The 19,153-nt window shown below is 43.6% G+C and overlaps 1 protein-coding gene across 5 annotated transcripts in view; it reads right to left on the minus strand.

Annotated features, from left to right (window-relative positions):
• Window positions 1-19,153, minus strand: part of INTS11 (integrator complex subunit 11) — a 52,369-nt gene that overhangs the window by 24,254 nt on the left and 8,962 nt on the right. For all 5 annotated transcript variants that reach the window (XM_088482255.1, XM_088482259.1, XM_088482258.1 and 2 more), the window contains exons 7-17: window positions 19,057-19,091; window positions 18,026-18,164; window positions 17,307-17,371; window positions 14,581-14,770; window positions 14,152-14,235; window positions 7,459-7,548; window positions 7,201-7,363; window positions 6,897-7,004; window positions 6,681-6,742; window positions 6,221-6,363; window positions 4,850-4,979 (exon numbers count right to left, since the gene is read on the minus strand). In XM_088482255.1, the coding sequence (XP_088338381.1) occupies window positions 4,850-4,979; window positions 6,221-6,363; window positions 6,681-6,742; window positions 6,897-7,004; window positions 7,201-7,363; window positions 7,459-7,548; window positions 14,152-14,235; window positions 14,581-14,770; window positions 17,307-17,371; window positions 18,026-18,164; window positions 19,057-19,091 (1,209 nt within the window). The remainder of the gene's footprint in view (window positions 1-4,849; window positions 4,980-6,220; window positions 6,364-6,680; window positions 6,743-6,896; window positions 7,005-7,200; window positions 7,364-7,458; window positions 7,549-14,151; window positions 14,236-14,580; window positions 14,771-17,306; window positions 17,372-18,025; window positions 18,165-19,056; window positions 19,092-19,153) is intronic.

The raw sequence follows: 19,153 nt of genomic DNA on the forward strand, positions 1-19,153 counted from the left end.
CCGACAAGTGCTGTACCGAACTCGTCAGGGAGTTAACCCACGCCGGCTCCTGAGAAACCGGGAGCGGGGAAATAGGGAGACTGTGGGGTACCACCAATTGTCATGGGAAACCCTGCATGGGTGACGACATCACTGACTGCTGGGATAAACCCATCTGCGTAAACGCGGGCTGCGGAGCTAACTGGCCCACTAAGGTTGTAAGCGCCTGAGCGAAACAAGCCCAGGGCGGCTCCTGTACCGGTGCTGTAACCGTAATAGGCCGCGCCATAGACAAACACTGCCGGCAGAGGCCCTCCGCGCTACCCTCCCCCTCCGCTAACGGTACTTTACACGTAGCACACTGTAGTCGGAGAGGAAAATCACTTTCAGACATGATGGCACCAAGTATGTGACCCCTCTCACCAATTATATATTAAATAGGCGAGAGACCACCCTGCAGCACCGCACCGCAAGGGCTTAGCAGAAAGGACAGGGACAGTAATAAAGCTGACAGTTAGAAGAAAAGTTACAGGCAGCAGCGCTAGCACAGTCACATACAATACAAAGAAAAATCAATTCCTGCACTAACAGCGCTGATCACTCAACTACGCAGACACAGGGCCTGGTAGGACACAGCGCAGCATACACAGACCTGACCAAAATTGTAGGAGAGGTATGCGGGGGGACCCAGACCACGATGCTTCCGTCCAGCGCTTCCAGCAGCGTTCACCATGCGTTGGAAAGATGGCCACCGAGGAGCAGAGAGGAGGCTGGCCTAGGGGAGGAGCGCTGCCACAGGACCAGTCGGCAGTGTGCAGAGAGGGCTGTGTGCAGCAGGGGAGGCGCCGGCTGTGAGACAGGGAAGGCGCGCTCCCCTGGCATGCATTTAACCCCCGGGACGCCGCAGCGCTACCGCTCTGCTGCGGTCCGCTGTCCCAGGGGGTAGTGGAAGCGCAGGTTCAATACCTGGCTCCACGCTGCAGCCAGTCCCCAGGGAGCCCCCTGCCTGGGGACTCTGGACCATGTGACAGCGGGGACCCACCGCGGGACCCCGCTGCTTACCTGCTGTCCCCCTTGAATCCGGCCATGGTCCGGAACATCTGGGGTCACCGCTAGCTGTGACCCCAGATGCTCACCAGCATCCCCGGATCAGTACCGGCGTTCTGGTACCGGCGGGGGTGTAGGGAAGACAGCATGGACGTCAGGACTGACTGTCCATGCTGTTCATCCAGATGTGCAGCCACAGCTGCATGAAGAAAAAGCTTCAGGGGCTCTTCTAGCCCCCACTCCAACAGGTGCACCCGACTCCGGCCGGGCACCAAACTAAAGTGAGGTGCCTTGGCTCGGGGGCGGGGTATAGGAGGGGGACCCTAGTGCATCCTGGGAGGCTGAAAGCTTAACTCTATGGTGCCCGATGACTGACGTCACACCTATACCCCAAGGTATCCTGTGGATACCCTATGGACCCTGAAGTAGAAATATAGATAAAGGTCAATGCAAATGAATCCTACTTTTCTACCAAAGGTAGTTTCCACTATTCCCATAATCGGGAAATCATACTTCTTGCTCTGACTGCAACCAACGAGAACAATGAATGACAACATACCCTGGATCTTGTCAGGGCAATTTATGTTTATCTGTCCAGAGTGAAAGAAGTCAGGAAAACTGAGGAACTTTTTGTCCTTCGTGTAGGACCCCATGCAGGATATGCTCAATCCAGACATACTCTGACAGGGTGGGTCAAGGATGTCCTTGTGTAGACTTACAAGAGGAATGGACATGAAGTGCCAGAAGTGATCTAGGAACAGTCAACACGATTGGCGATGACCTCCTGGGCACGCAGGGCTCAGGCGTATCATACGTGCTAAGCAGCAGGGTGGCATCTCTTCATACCTTTACCAGACAACACTACCTTCTAGATGTGAGATCTTCTGCGGATACTCACCTTGGAAGGCAATTGCTTCAGATAGTTACTCCATATAAAAGCATTTGGTGCAATTTATTTGCAGTCGTAATGTAGAGTATAATTAACCCACCCTCTGCTTTTATATACTCCTTGGGCTTATCCTATACATTATGACTGTGATGAAGATTTTCAAGACACCAAAGGGAAGGAGTTGTCACATTACATAGCTTTTTCTAGTCCTTACTCAGGTGACTAAAGGAGTTAAACCATATGTTATGGCTGCCATGTAGTATTTCAAGGAAATCAAATTAATAGCATTAATTGTCTATTTAAACTGTCTGGTTTCCACAAATGTAGAATTCGTTTAGAGAACTTTATGAAGCCATTCTGCAAGGGAAATTAGCAGAGCAGACAGCCATATGTGCTGTGCATTTGTAAATGCCTTGAACTAAATAGGAGAGTATGAGGTGTTCAGCCGCACTATATGCTGTTTTAGCTCATAACACAAGGTAAACATCTCTTCAACAACAGGTCAGATCAGCCAACAGTTACCTGTTCTTTAAGCCTTCATAAAGTATAGATATATCTATCTCCATCTATCTCTTTATAAAATATATATATATATATAGTATATTAATTGTGTTTATTATATATGTTGTTTTCTATCTTGTTGACAGTCTCATCATTTAGTCACAAAATATTATTAGGATTTTAGGATTCTACCTCAGTGCTATTATGCTTTCCTTTTTTCTGTGCTTTAGCAATGTATGTGATATTCACAATCACCGCTTGAATATGGCTGCAGAGCTAGAATCCTGTATATCACAATTGAAAAGGAACAAACTCCAAAAAAACCTTTTTACATTTTTAAGGGTCATTTCTGTGATCAGTAGCGCCAAACACTTTGTCTGTTTCATAAAGATCCCCCCACTTTTCTTGAAAATGCCAAATGAGCAATGAAAAAAAACACACAGCATTCTACTTCTAAAGGTTCTAAATGAAAACAGGTATAATAAGCTACCGTATATACTCGAGTATAAGCCGAGTTTTTCAGCACATTTTTTGTGCTGAAAAAGCACCCCCTCGGCTTATACTCGAGTCATGCCCGCATGGTACGCAGCTGAGTAGCGTACCATGCGGGCCGCGGTGCAGACTGTGTCACTGTGACACAGCTGCACCACGTGTGTAGCGCTGATCGGACGGAGTTCGGTCAGCACTACACACTGTTAAACACACAGCCGCCGGAGCCGGCAGCTATGTGTTTAGTGTAATCAGCAGCCGCTGAGAGTCTGTCAGACTCTCAGCGGCTACTGCTGCTCCCACTGCGGGAGCCATCTTCCGGCTCCCGCAGTGGGTAATGGGAGAGACGTCGTCATGACGACGTCTCTCCCATTATGCAAAGCGGCGGAGGAGCCTGTAGCAGCGTCGGGACCAGGAGCGGGGTTACAGGTAAGTGTTTTTTTTTTTTTTTACATTTCTTTCTACTGGGGGGGCTACTACCGGGGGGTACTACCAGGGAGGGATATCGCTACTGGGGGCACTACCAGAGGGGGGGGATTAATAATGGGGGAACTACCAGGGGGGGGATGTTGCTACTGGGGGCACTGCCAGGGGGGGTTAATACTGGGGGCACTACCAGGGGGGGATATTGCTACTGGGGGCACTACCAGGGGGGGGATTAATATTGGGGGCAGTACCAGGGGGGATGTTGCTACTGGGGGCACTACCAGGGGGGGGATTAATACTGGGGGCACTACCAGGGGGGGATTAATACTGGGGGCACTACCAGGGGGGGATATTGCTACTGGGGGAACTACCAGGGGGGGGATTAATACTGGGGGCACTACCAGGGGGGGATATTGCTACTGGGGGCACTACCAGGGGGGGATATTGCTACTGGGGGCACTACCAGGGGGGGATATTACTACTGGGGGCACTACCAGGGGGGGATATTACTACTGGGGGCACTACCAGGGGGGGATTACTACTGGGGACAGTACCGTTGGAGGGATTACTACCAGTAGCTGCTGCATTTCCCACCCTAGGCTTATACTCGAGTCAATAAGTTTTCCCAGTTTTTTGTGGTAAAATTAGGTACCTCGGCTTTTATTCGGGTCGAGTATATACGGTATGTACCCAATTCTCCTATCATTAGCCTAATGCTCACCTCTGGCACACCTCCCACTTACTGTATTCTCAGGTATCCCGGCTAACGTTTAATGTGAGCAGGGCTGACCCTGTACGTTATGGTCACAGCTTATTGGGTAAGTCATTTTTATTATTTAGTTATTTTTAAATGTTAAAAGTTACATCCCTTTCAACTCCCCAGGTCCCTGCTTTTAGTGAGCGCTGTATTGCATATGCTGCAGGTATCTAGAGATATACCAGAGGCCGATATAGCAGTGATGGGACGCAAGTGGCCCGCCACTAGCAGCCTCCAGCTTTTTCCCACTTTGTGGTCAAAATAGTTTGTTATAACTTAAGCCGGCTAGGTCACTGACTATGCGCACTCTGGTGCTACATCGACCGTCGGACCTGCATTAGCATTCGGAAGCATGGCCCCCGCCGTCGTACTCTGCATCAGCAAGCATGTATGTACTTGCCGATGCCGGGTCCCGTCGTTAGCGAGATCATGCTGGGTACACATCATTTAGTGTGTACCCAGCAGATGTATCTTTCAGTGATTAAATGTATGAATTTATCTTGCTACTGAGATTAACTGTAATGTGCGGCCCCTTTAAAAGTTAGAGGGCCGACTAGGGAGCCTCCGAACTGTCAGGTTGCCTATCACTTATGTATACCATGGTACTTATCATACTTACTACATGTATAAACCAGTTGGAAATATCTAGCAGCGTACCTTCCGAAAGCACAATTATAGTGCAAGAAGCTTTTCTAGAAAATATATGGTTTTCATAAAAATTTACATATTGCCCAATTGCATACAGGTTGGTCAGTACTAACCTGATATGTCCAGGATATCAGCAGAACCTTCGAGCCTGGCTCATCTGAATTGGTAGAAACCTGAAGAAGGATTGATTCCACCATGATGGAACCATCAGGGAGGTGTTGTACTGTACGATCCTTGAGGACACTGCATAGAAAATGACTAGCATTAATCTCACTAGCCAAAACACTATTTATTACTTAAAAGGCTTTAGCCATACAAATTCTCCAGCATTATCATCCAGTTATTGGTGTGGGAATCATTTGTCTTTCCAGAGTCAATCTGTGCTCTCAAATAAGTGGTATATATATTGACATTCACACCTACATTTCAGACTTCATTTCTGTCCACTCACTCCTGCCTCACCTTTGCTCTGATCACCTAATCTCACTCCAGCACCCAAGATTTCTCCCGTGCTGCCCCCTCTACTCTGGAACTCACTCCCTCACTCTCAAAATTTCAGCCATCCTCCACTACTCCAAATGAGCTATCCAAACTCACTACTTCATCCAGGCCTAACAGCCATCATTACTATAGTCCGCTCCGCACACCCTCCACCTCTCCCATTTCACCTTCCTGGTTGCTCCCCCATCCTCAGACTATAAACCCACACGGCCAGGGCCCTCCTCTCTCATTGTCTACTCCTAGCACTATCACCGTGAATAGGTTTCTGTCTCTCCTTTTCCCCACCCATGACTCTCATCCTGTCCATCTGCTCAATTTATTGGGCACAGGCTCAATGAGTGCTGTTTGCTCCTTCATCATTCCAAAGTGCAACCCATTATACCTTGCTTTTTAAGTCTTCGGGAGTTTCTTCATTACATCTGTTACTCCTCCTACTGCCCCCACTGTCTTTAGGGTTATCCTGTCTATTTTCTGCAATATTTATGCTTTTTAATTTGTTATCACTGTATAGCACTGCAGGAACCTTATGGTGTTCCATAAATGAAAGGTAAAAATAATGGGAAGAAGAAGAATAATGACAACTTTGGCAAAACTCATTGTTACTAGTCTTTGGTGGGAGTTTAATGTTCAGACATTCACTGGTACCCAGTTTTATCACATTAAAGTGCATAGAGGAGGGTGTCGCGAGTGTGCTGTGAGCCAATACTAAATCTTGTGAATAGCCCTTTTGTGTATATCATCACAGCTGCCAACTGGATGCAGGCCAACCTATTGCCAAAAGGGGGTGGGGTGTGTATTATTGGCTGCCACAGGAGTTCTAGAGGTCTTCTAGTGCAAACCATTCCTTTATATGAAGAAATTATAATAAACCGGTTAAAGATTAAAATAATCTACTGACCCTACAAGGCACTCATTTGCCAGAGGACAACCTATGCAAGTGACCCTGACTTACAACTCACACAGCCTTTCACAGTGCAAGTCACCTTTTCAAGTGGTTGTATATCCGCTGCACAGTCTCCTGCTCTTTATGCGAATCCTGAATGTGTATCCTGCAGGTGAATCTAAGCTGGTGCTCACCTAGGCCGATCTCTTTCAAGGCCTGCTCAGGAGACACAAGACGGAGGCTCTACCAAGGGGAACAAGGGGAAACTCAGGTCAGTGTGTGTAATCTGTGCAAACAAAATGCTATAGAGCCCATTATAAAGATGTGATAGAGAATAAGAGGTTGTCCATTGCATAACATACGCCATAGCAACATTTTCCTTGGAGCGGGGGCTTGATGTTGCTGACAATATTAAATACTATTCTAGCTCACAGTACATGACCACATAATGCATGACAGAGGGGTAATATTTATCTGCACCGGCAAATAACTCAGACATTTGCAAAGCAGAAAAATTGTACATGAAGCACCATTGTAAGTGCAGGATCCGCTTTACTTACATTATCTTTCATTATAAGGGTTCCATGCATCAGTCTTGGCTTCTTACAGTCGGGCACAAGACCTAAAGTTACAGAGAACCACACATTATACCATAAATACAACACAAGAAACCTGCAGTAAGAAGCCAAATAAATCCACTGTAATAAAAGCGCATAATACAACCACATTGTTATTTTCATTATTGAGTTTTATTATTTTTGACCTGGCAGACCTACCCAGTGCACTCTCTTTCTTCAGGAGACCCAATGAGATGTCCACCGGAATGTTTGGATTGGTGGCAATGGTGGCCGTCTCACCATTAAACGGCATAGAGCACTGGATACCTATGGATAGAGATATTGTTGTAGGAGTCGATACACAACTGGAAATTCAGCATGGATAACCAGCATTACAATGAATGATAACAGTTCCTCAGGAAATGAAATAGGAAGGACAGAGTATGACGGGAATAGCCTCACAGTACAGGAGGTATTCGTTATTGGAAAACTTCCCTGGTATGAATTCTAGTCACCAACTTACGAAATTCCTGCTCAATTTTCTGCTTGAGAAATTCCATCTTCTTGGCCTCTCCATGCACCAGTAGTACATTCCGTGGCTCTGCCTGGCGAATCAGCTGCATGATACCTTTGGCATCAGCATGGGCACTGAAGGACATATATTCTACTTGCATCTTCACCTCAAGCTGGATGTGAACAACAAAAAACCTTTATCAGCTGCAGTACATTAATAAACACTGTAAATGAAAACATACATCACTGGTTGGTATAGGAAACATACCGTCTGCCTCCCTTCCATCTCCAGCTTACGCTGGCCACTTAGGATCTTGTGCCCCACGGTGCCCTGTACACAGTAACCTGGCATGATCACCTGTAGAAGAATTAATGACAAGCTGATAAGTACATGGTCTACAAGGAGATTTCTTGCTATTTGTATACCATCCAACTTCACTAGTAAGAATTTCATCCACTTCAAAACTCTAGTGGCATAAAATTATTCATATTGATCTTAAGGGGTAAGCCAGTCTTGTATAATAAAAAGTCAAAGAAAGAAAAAACAAACAAGAATATCGTTTTTTTTAGATACTGTATGAGGTTTTATCTTCCAGTTCTGAATACAAAATACACAACCCATGGATCAGCTAATCACATCAAAGCACATGTAACCCCCCCTTAACCTCTAAAGGGACTCTTGGTTACCAATAACTGTGTTGTCTAATGTACCCACCCTTAACAATTCTCTAAGTGGTGTACATCCTTTTATCAGTGCCTTCACCCAAGTATTAGTAGTCAGTCTGGGCCTACTTGGGAAACCCTAAATGTTAATATATCACCCGCTCCTACTGGCAAGTAACACACTTAAGCCAGGTAAGCACTAGACGATATGTCGTCCACTCCGGCGGATCGGACGACATATCGTCCGAATCGGCCAGGGTATAATCGGCTATGTCGCTGACTATGCACGCCCCCGCACGTTGTCAGCGACATCGCCCATTGGACCGGGTGATATAGTCAGCGGGGGCCATGCTGCCGAATGCAGTATGGCCCCCGCTGTCATGCCGTCGCTCCCGGCATCGGCAAGTGTGTACGCACTTGCCGATGCCAGCACCCCGCCGGGTCCCGACATTAACGAGGTCGGTATACACTAGACATAGTATAGTAGTGTGTACTAGCTTTAAGATTATAATTCATGGTGAAAATGAATAAGCTTCCTAAATTGCTTTACCTCTTTCAATCTCTACCCTTTCAGATTCCAGATTCCTGGTTTCGTTCACTAAATTTTTTAATCCAACAATTTATTTGGTCCAGGAAAAAAACGAACACATTTCCCTAATTGGGTGCAAAAAGGCCTTTTTAGAACTGGCCAGCTGGTGACTACAGCAGGTGTTAAATCATTTACTGAGCTCCAGGAAAATGGTCAATCCCACACTCTGACTTCTGGAAGTACCCTCAGGTTCGCCACTTTCTGATTTCAGCAAATAGACTTAAAATCTCTAATAGAGACCTCACTCCCTTTGAGAGACTTTGCATCTCCCCAACCTCTCCCTCCTACACAATTTCCGCCATATACCAGATTCTCCTAACCAACCCTTCCTCTCCCCCATCCCCCATTGGGCTAAAAAAATGGGAACTAGATCTGGGTATTTCCCTCACGGAGCAGGAGTGGCAAACTATATTTCTCAAAACTCATTGTAGCTCCGTTTGCACAACTATCATGGAGACTCAGTATAAGATTTTAATGAGATGGTACAGACACCCTACTTTACTTCATGCCATGTTCCCAACGAAACCTAACACTTGCTGGAGATGTCTCAGGGCCCCAGGATCACTACGGCATATATGGTGGGATTGCCCTCAGTTATCTAAATTTTGGTTAGAAGTTATCTACATTTCACAACAAATTTTAGGCACCCCTGTCCCCACAGATCCGGTATTCTGGCTACTTAACCACTCTGATTCCTCGCTGGGATCCTACAAAAAGTCCTTATTATGCCATTTGAGTAATGCTGCTGGAGCAGTCATTCCGACTTATTGGAATTCCAGCAACCCCCCCACGTGTAAAGACTGGTTCCAAAGAATTGATCACTATATGTCCATGGAGGATCTTCTGGTCTTTTCTACCAATGGGCCTTCTACTTTCGCTAATACCTGGTCTCTGTGGCTAGAGTATAAAATTTCTGCGGAATTTAAAAACTATATGTCTTCAAAGGTTTCTACCACGTAATATAATGTGACTTCTTTATTTTTGGCTAAAATCTTTATACTAATACAAGATGACCCTTTAATGCCCCCCCCCCCCATCTGATACTCCTTCTGTTAGTTTCTTTTATTCTGTTTTTCGTTTTGTTTTTCAATTTCAATATAATGCATTTTCTTTTATATATTTTTGTAAAATTGGATTCCAATATGCATACATTTGAATACGGATTTGCTGATGTTTTTTATGCATTTGTATAGCTGACGTTTTCTCTTTGGAACTCTTAATAAAAACAGATTTCACAAAAAAGATTCATATAAAGATATATGAATTATAATAAGTAATACCTAGGCGATAACAAATATTTGCTATATACTTTAACTTTTAAATACACAGTTATACATATTTATATATTCATAAATTTTAACTAAACAATACATGTATACCACATATGAATTATAGAAATATATATTGATCCGTAAATTTAAAATATGCAGGAATCTAGAATGTTACAGCGAATCCGAAATCCCTTGAAATATCAGTTATCCATTTCCACTTGTTTAAATATAGTCTCATACAGCAAAGTAGTTGGATCAGATTAATAATATATCATAAAGCCAGCAGAGCAAGTATCCATAGAATAAACTTAAGAGCTGACTTGTGGCTCTGACATCCTCTATACTCTATCTGCAGCTGTAGTAATATACTACTTATTTTATCCCATCAAAAGGTTAGTCTCTCCCTAGCTTGGTGGCTCTAGAGCTACTATTTGGACAGGGGTCGCCCCTTTTGTATTCAGAAATGGGTCCTCCTCACCACAGACAGTTTTCGCAGGTGGGGCGAGGTGACCTGCCAGCAGTCCTTTGAGAGTCGATGGACGGCTCAGGAAAGCCGCCTCATGATCAAGGTCCTGGAACTTTGAACTATCTTCAGGACTCTCAGGCTCAGCAACTCCTTCGACCTCTCCCAGTCCAGGTACAGTCTAACATCGCAACGGCCGTCACTTAAATAAATCATCAGGGCAGCACTCGCAGTCATGGCACCATGAAGGAGGCGAGTCGCATTCTTCACTAGGTGGAGCGTCATGAATTGGGAAGCTGACTTTCTAAGTCACCAGGATGCCCAATTAGGCGAGTGGACCCTTCATCCGGACATCTTTCAGCCTCTAGTTCATCTTTGGGGCCTGTCGGACATCGATCTGATGGCGTCTCAGCACAACTACAAGGTACGGGTCTCGCACCAGAAACCCAGGAGCCTTTCTGGTGGACTTTGCAATCTCATATACATATTCCCTCCGATCTTGCTGTCGAGGGTTCTCCGCAAATTAAAGTTAGAAGGCTACATTGCGATTTTGGTAGTTTCCGATTGGCCACGGAGGGCTTGGTACCCAGATCTTTTGAGCCTCTCCATCGCCACTCCACTGCTTCTTCCTCCATGCCCGGATCTTGTGTCTCAGGGCCCATGCTTCCACTCGGATCTGACTCACCTCACTTTGACGTTGTGGCTCTTGAGACATTAGTCTTGAGAGCTAAAGGAATTTCACGATCAGTCATTCGTACAATGCTGAATGCGCAGAAGCCCTCATCCGCTAGTTATCATCGGGTTTAGCGTACACACCGCTCCTGGTGTTCTTCCAGGGGTTTTCATTCCAGATCCCTCTCATTTCTACTGGTGGGTCTGGATTTGGGTGTTCGCCTGTCATCCTTAAAAGTGCGTTTCCCTTTCAGAGACAGATTGCCTTGATGTACGATGTCCGTATTTTCTTTCATGGAGTTCTCCACGTGCAGCCTCAGTTTGTTGCTCCGGTGGCTCCGTGGGACTTGTCCCTGGTGCTTTGGGCTCTTTAGTCATCTCCCTTCGAGCCTTTGGACTCGGTGGGCCTTCATTGGCTCACGTGGAAGACTACTTTCATTCTGACTATTGCTTCAGCTCGGAGAGTGTCAGACTTGAGCGCATTGTCGCTCTCTTTTTGGTCTTTCACTTGGACCGGGCTGTTCTTAGGACTCGGCTACGCTACCTCCCGAAGGTAGTTTCCACCTCAATCAGGAGATTGTGGTTCCGGCTTCTCAGTCTCCAGAGCATTCGGCTGAGGAGGGCTCTTTAGATTTTTGTGAGGGCTCTCCGGATATGTATAACGTACCAGGGATATCCAGAAGTCCGATTCTCTTTTCATCCTCTATGGTTTCCATAAGCGGGGCTGGCCGGCTACGAAGCAGACCTTGGCCAGGTGGCTCTGTTTAACCAATCGCCTGCTCTGGCCGTGGTGACTGCTCATGCCACCAGGTCAGTTGGTACCTCTTGGGCGGCTCGTCGTGGCGCCTCTGTGGAGCAGCCATGTGGTCATCTGCACACTTTTGTCCACTATTATGCATTTGATACCTTCGCCTATGCGGCCTTTGGCCGACAGGTACAGTGCAGCTCAGGAGCGTTCCCTCCCTTAGAGGAATTGCTTGGGGACATCCCAGCGTGGTCCCTATGTCCCCTATGGAACGTGAAGAAGAAAAGGAGACTTACGTCTTACCTGGTTAAGTCCTTTTCTTCGAACTCCATAGGGGACACAGTGCACCCACTCTGACACACCTGGCTGGCGGATTTTCTCCTCGTTTTCTGGTTTCCCTAACTCTTCGGATGCTTGTTTTTGTGTGTGTGCTGGTCTCCTTCTTTCCGCTCCTGCCTTGGGATTGCTAACTTGACTGGCCTGTCTGGGGCTGGGGTATAGGGGAGGAGGAGCCTGGGCTGCTCAGGTCTTAAGAAATTTAACTGTTTGGTGCCCAGAGTGCATCTGCCTGCCTATACCCCAGCTTCAAACGCCAGCGTGGTCCGTGTCCCCTATGGAGTTTGAAGAAAAGGACTTAACCAGGTAAGACATAAGTCTCCTTATCTTCTATCTCCTACGTGCTCACCACCTCTTATAGTAGCTGGGACTTCTGCTATCCAGGCTCTGCTCAGCTGACAGACCCTTGAATTTGGCTAGATGCAGCTGTCTCCTCCCAGGCGGCTGAATAGTTTCTCCCCTCTGGTGCCGCTTTGTCTCCCATTACAGCTGAGCTGTCACGATCCGGTACAAGGTATTCCTCTGTGGAGGATAGGGAGCTGGGAAGGGTCAGGATGGCTAGGAGACAGCTGGAGGAGTGACAGTAATAGTGTCCGCAATAAAGGTCAAACCCAGGTGTTGGCTAGACCTAACCAGAGTCTAACCCACCTCAGTGGTCTTCACCAGTGACCCCTCTTATTGGGATTTGTGTATCACTCTGCCCCCTTCCTCTATAGTGTATCCCACACACTGGGGCACATCCCCACCACAGAAAATACCACCACATCAACCCATATATAAATACATGAATCACATATCTATTATACATTAATTAAATCATGTATATATATTTTACAAATTTTTTTCCTTTTACATATTTGTAGCAACACATACATGTTTATATATGCAACATACTTTTACCAACTTTAACTAGTTAAATCCCCTTGTGTGTAAATATATGAAATATATACCCTTATATACATTCTTATTAATACAGAATATTACTCTAAGCCTTAACCTGGGTTGCACAAACAAGGAGATTTTTATAGAATACAGAGTCCAATTTAATGCAGGTATTGGCACAAAAGTAACAAGAAATACTGGGTTACAATAGTTTATGAATGTATAATAAAATGTAGTCACTGCCAAATTGTAATGAGACAGCTGAGTATTACTACATTACTGCTTTTTGCTTTACATGAACTAATAGATGAATCAATAAAAGCTTTTCAGTTACACTACATGATAATTAGAAGTACCTGTATTAAATAGGGCAAAATTCGTTTTTGGCATTTAAACAAAAAAAAAAAAAAAATGTAGAAGTCAGACCCATTCACAAAAAAGCTATATACTCCAATATTGTCTTAGACATGCAGTATCAGGAATTAGACTAAAAAAAATGTAATAAAGTAAATGTATTTCCTCTTTGTATTTCAGGACTATTATCTTTAATCTAACTGGTTTAGAAAAGAACAACTTTGGTATTACTAGCTTTATACACATTTATAGCATCAGTTAGAATAATGCACTGTAGCAAAATGAATGAAAATGGTTGTTTTGCAAACTTAAATTGTGTCAGTGTGTGTGTGTAACTTTACAACTGGGCAAAACCATGTTTTACTGCAGGTGGGGCAGATGTAAAATGTGCAGAGAGTAAAGGTGCACATCAACCATCCCCTAACATGCTCAACCTGACGTAATAGTCAGGTTGACCAGCATGTTCGGGCGATGATTGGTGTTGGAAACGACCAGTGGGAGCACGTATCGCTGGTTGTTTCCGTCATTTACATCCCCGATGTGTTCCCGATTACTGAACGATTGTGCGATTACGATGTCGTAATCGTGCAATCGCTCTATGTAAATCAGGTAGTGGATGCGCGGCATTAGTTTTGTTAGGGGCGAGTCCAAACTGAAATCTAACTTGCAATGTAAAAGTAAAGCTGTCCAGTAGTTGTGGGCTACATGCAACAGCAGCCAGTATTTACCCTGCATGCCAAAACAGTTGGCACCCCTTGCTGTGCAGTATGGTTTTTCCAAGGTGCAGAATTACCTTTTATTTTTTTTGCTTCCCTCCCAACTCAGAAGCAGCCCCTATTGGTCCAGGTGCAGATGTGCACCCTATAACTGGATTTGCTACTAACTGTAAATGAGGCCCTTCCTGAACAGATTTTCTCAGCAGAGCGTGTGTTGTGTATGTTCAGTAATAGAAGGTATCATTATGGACACTACAAAACTGATCTCACCATATTCTTTTCATTGCCGGCCCATTTACGGAATATCTGCAGAGACTGACCAGCGTGTAACATCCCCGGAGTTGCAAAAACCACCTGCAAAACACAAAGCATTTAACAGGTCTGTTCTGGTTACACAAACTAGATCTAAGCACTATTTATTGATTTGCTATGAAGAATCAGTTCAGAACATGGAGAGAGTGATCTCACTGTATTTCCATATAGTAACCATTGCTGTTAAACCATTCTAAAAAGTAACTGTATTTGTATCACAAATGTATTACACAAAGTCAATTAATGAGGAGAATGTAATGTACAGAGACCTCCCACAGTTCATTTATTCCCAATTATGTGTTTTTCATTTTCAAAGAAATGTAAATACAAGATACACAGCACAGTAATAAATAATATATTACTGCAGAATAGAAGCTATTTCCTCACCATAGGTCCTGGGTTGTCTGCAAATGCCCGATCAAAAGCCTTTATGTGCTTAAACTCAAACATGTTCCTCTGTACAAACGTTTTCCTGATCTTCTGGTTGGTCCAGGTAATAAATAGCTTGTAGTAGTGGTTCGCCTTCTCTGTCAGACCCGTGGAGAAGTAAATCGGGGCTTTCAAATTCATCCGTTCCCTGCATCAGAAGAATCATTTTACAATAGATTCCTGTCCATGTAGGCCACAACCGATCGTGCATTAATACGTCTGGTTACCCCATGCTGTTCTAAAGGAGGGTATCCACTTGCCGACAATGAAGGACTGAACGATAACGATATTGTTCATTATACAGTGCAGTGCCCACTATGATATGTCGTTCAGTGCAGGCATTCTCCCACATCCCCCGAACATGATCAACCTGACGATATCGTCAGGTTGACCATCATGTTCGGGAGATGAGCGATGCCGAAAACGACCAGCGGGAGTGCGCATTGCTGGTCATTGCCGGCATATCCACTGCACAATTAATGAATGACTGAACGATAACGTTATTGTTCAATCATCCATTTATATCGGCAAGTGGATACCTGGTCTAAGCTTTACTTAGTGATTATTATGATAAACATTTATCTTTAAGGCACCATATAGTGATCATACATTTACATAAATATTGCAAAATATACCTAGTATATGTAAACAGGCAATAAAGAGATGAAAGAGAGCACAGGTGTGTGTGTGTGTGTGTGGGGGGAAGGTGGCAAGGTAGATGATAGGATAGAGAGAATCATTAAGGCTTACAAAAGTGCAAATAAGAGGCTTAAATAAATGTGAACAAATGTAAGAACTGTAAGAGGGATTGTAAAGTAATGTGAAGTGATTTATATGCACTTCTTCTAACATATACAAGGAAATTGAATTGTAATTTTAAGTATCAGAATTTTCCTTTATAATTTTGAATGAGGAACTGGTTACATGAGATGTGCACTCGGTCTCCATTGATGTCACACTCTCCTAGTAAATAAATACACCGTACTCAGCATCCCGGCGTGCAGGATGCCAACAGCTGAAATACCATTGTCGGGACCCCGGCTCCCAAAGGTAAGTATCGGTGGCTAGATTTAGGCACTAGAGGGGGGAGATTAGGTTTAGGCACTGGGGAGGGAGGGTTAGGGAGCTTGGAAATAGTGAAAAGTGTAAAAAAAAAAAAAACACAAAATGGTGAGGTGCTGCCTGCAACCAATCCCTGTGTAGGATATATAGATTATCAAAGAACCAATTGTAATAAAAATCAATAAAACATATATACTAAAATTATATATAAAATTGAAGGTGCTGCCATATGTGCTGGGTAGTCCCCCAGGGGAATAATATCAACAGCAGAAAACTAAAAATAACTTTTAGAAAAAACGGCGCAAAAATCTAATGTTGTACTAAGCGAAATAGATGAATAAATACTGTGTGAGCAACCATTAACGCATAAAAAACAAAATTTAATAAGCACAATATGCAGTCTAAAATGTATCCAGCAACCACATGTAGTTCAATCATACAAATGACATTTGGCCTATAATAGAAGGCGTATATGTGGGGTAAGTTTTAAAACAGAGGATAGGATCAGTCCATGTTGCAACAAACACTGTATATCTATGAAGCGTAGGATCCAAGTATAGTTACCGGGTGCCGCTCAGTCCTTTAGGGTGTAGCTTATAAAGTCCAGCAGGGTTGGAATAACATGCAGCCTGTGCAGTCCCTTGGCTGTGAGATACTCCTAATCAAACAGGTTCCAGAGTGGCTTATCTTACATTTATCCGGTATCTCTTCCCAAAGATGGATTACTGTGGGTGGTCCAGCAAATAAACAATCCTCTGGTGGTGGGCCTGATGCGTTTTACTGTCGCAGACAGCTTTTTAAAAGGGACAGGGAAACGCGTCCGGCGCGCCACCAGAGGATTGTTTCTTATTTGCTGGACCACCCACTGTAATCCATCTTTGGGAAGAGACTTTATTTCAACTAAAAACCACCGGATAAATGTAAGATAAGCCACTCTGGAACCTGTTTGATTGGGAGTATCTCACAGCCAAGGGACTGCACAGGCTGCATGTTATTCCAACCCTCCTGGACTTTATCAACTACACCCTAAAGGACTGAGCGGTACCCGGTAACTATACTTGGATCCTACGCTTCATAGATATACAGTGTTTGTTGCAACATGGACTGATCCTATCCTCTGATGTTTTAAAACTTACCCCACATATACGCCTTCTATTATAGGCCAAATGTCATTTGTATGATTGAACTACATGTGCTTGCTGGATACATTTTAGACTGCATATTGTGCTTATTAAATTTTGTTTTTTATGCTTTAAAGGTTGCTCACACAGTATTTATTCATCTATTTCGCTCAGTACAATAGTGCAATATTAGGTTTTTGTGTCATTTTTTCTTAAAGTTATTTTTAGTGTTAGGGTACCTACCTTAAGGGAGTCGGGATTCTTACTGTTGGGATGCAGCTGTCTGTATTCTGACCAGCAGCATCTCGACCGCAGGGATCCCATACCCAACCCGTCCTTAACAGTTAAACTCACACAAAGGCTGTCGCCACACTTTCTAGAGGACAGGTATATGTTAAACAAATACAAAGTCATATCTGAATATCTCCACCCATCCGCACTAATGTAACTTGTATTATAATGACAGCAGCACATATACAATGAGACACAGGATAGTGTTACCAGAAAGTTTCCAGTAAGATGCAGAGTTCCTGGGCCCTCCCCAGAGCAAATACAGGAATGAGAACCTACCAGGAGAAAACAGGGAGCACTATGAGACACATCCCAGAACAATACAATACAATAGTATATTTACCAAACTTTAGAGCATATTTATTACACAATTGCAAATTAAACGGTTTTATGTATAAAAGAGAATGTTAATCTGGAATAATAGAAGGATATCCTAATATCCAGCCCCTTAAAATTAGGGTTCTTTAAAATCTTGTGCAAGAGAGTGCAGCAGACAATGAGTGACACTGCCTTTGTCGGTAGGTGCTGTAAGCATACTGAGCAGTGGTAGGTGCAAGCAAGACATAGGATGACCAGATTACCAGACCCCAGGTAAGTGATCTTTACGGTCTGGATTTTTATACTCCACCAAAAATAAATTTGCATAAATTATTAACACACACACACACACGTAAAATACAGTATGGCTGTGAAATTAAACACTTTGTCCTAGGTCAGTACACTTTCAGTCATTTGTCAAAGTTCTACATACAAAGTTTTTTCTATTAATTCACTTGACATAGTACCATGTGTAATCCAGCAATCTGTGCTGAGCATACATAATATGTACATCCGCACATAAACACATACATAGACATAATGCCTGTATTTATTCTTTAAATCAGAAGGAAAAGGTTACACTGAAGAGGCTATATAAAATGTTTTCGTACCTTTCCACCCTTTTCCACGCTCTCGTGGACCTTCTTCAGGAAATCCCTCTCACGGCAACGTTTAGAGTCTCTGATTGTGGTTGCGTATGTGGATTCGGTGATTAGCAGGTCAGGGCGACATTTGTCAATCCATGCAGCTCTAAATAATTGAAAAACAAGAGTAACAACTTTGAAGAGTAAGCTCCTGCCAAGCCTCTTGATGAAAACTGGACTAAATAAAAAAACAAAAAAAAAACATTTACGAATACGTTCAGCAGAAGATTAAGGAAATTTAAATGAAAACCTTATGTTGTGTAATTCAAAATGTATTTGTATGCATAGATTTGTTATGCTCCTCACTTCTGTAGTATTTCTATTAATAGTTACACCACCATTTAAGTGTCAGGTTACACTCACGTGTTACTGAAGTCAAAGAATTGGTTTAGAACAAAGAAAAATAAAAATACATAGAAAAAGTTGTTGCTTGAGAATGACTAAATATGTTTTTTCATTATAATATGACCAATAGAGGGCCCTGTCCCATTGCGATCTATGGAGGATAGGATATTAACTTGATCCAAACAGAACAAGCCACACAGCACCTGCTATTAATATTGACAAAAGCAAATCATTCTCTCTGTTCAACATCAATTTAAATCCCTTGCAGAATGATATACAGGAGAGGTTCCTAATCTCTGCTATTACAGACCAGGTTTTAAGGCTATCCATGCTTGGGTCTAGAGGGTTAAATCAAATTGACTGAAATACTAATTAAATGACCTATGCTCAAGCATGGATATCCTTAAAATGTGGACTGTAATGGTGGAGTTTGGGACCCTCCGATATATTTAACTTTTAAAGGAAAATACTGTAAAACAGTGAAATAGCAGAGATCTGTGCAATCCATCCTCTGGTGCAAACAAATTAACAATTTGGAACAGCAGCATATTAAAGCTTTCTCCAACATCACTGTGGCTCATCATTGTTGTTAGGATCACTCATAGCTCAGCAACAATCAGTCATTAGAGTGACATTTGTAATGAAGAGCCTACCCTAAGTGACGATCTGGGGTCATGTTGTAATCACCCTGGAAGAAAGCAAAAGTAAGAGCACATACATTGAACACAGTACAACTTTCATCGCAATAAC

The sequence above is a fragment of the Taudactylus pleione genome, unplaced genomic scaffold (assembly GCF_031769625.1).
Source record: "Taudactylus pleione unplaced genomic scaffold, aTauple2 ptg000284l, whole genome shotgun sequence".
Taxonomy (NCBI): Eukaryota; Metazoa; Chordata; class Amphibia; order Anura; family Myobatrachidae; genus Taudactylus; species Taudactylus pleione.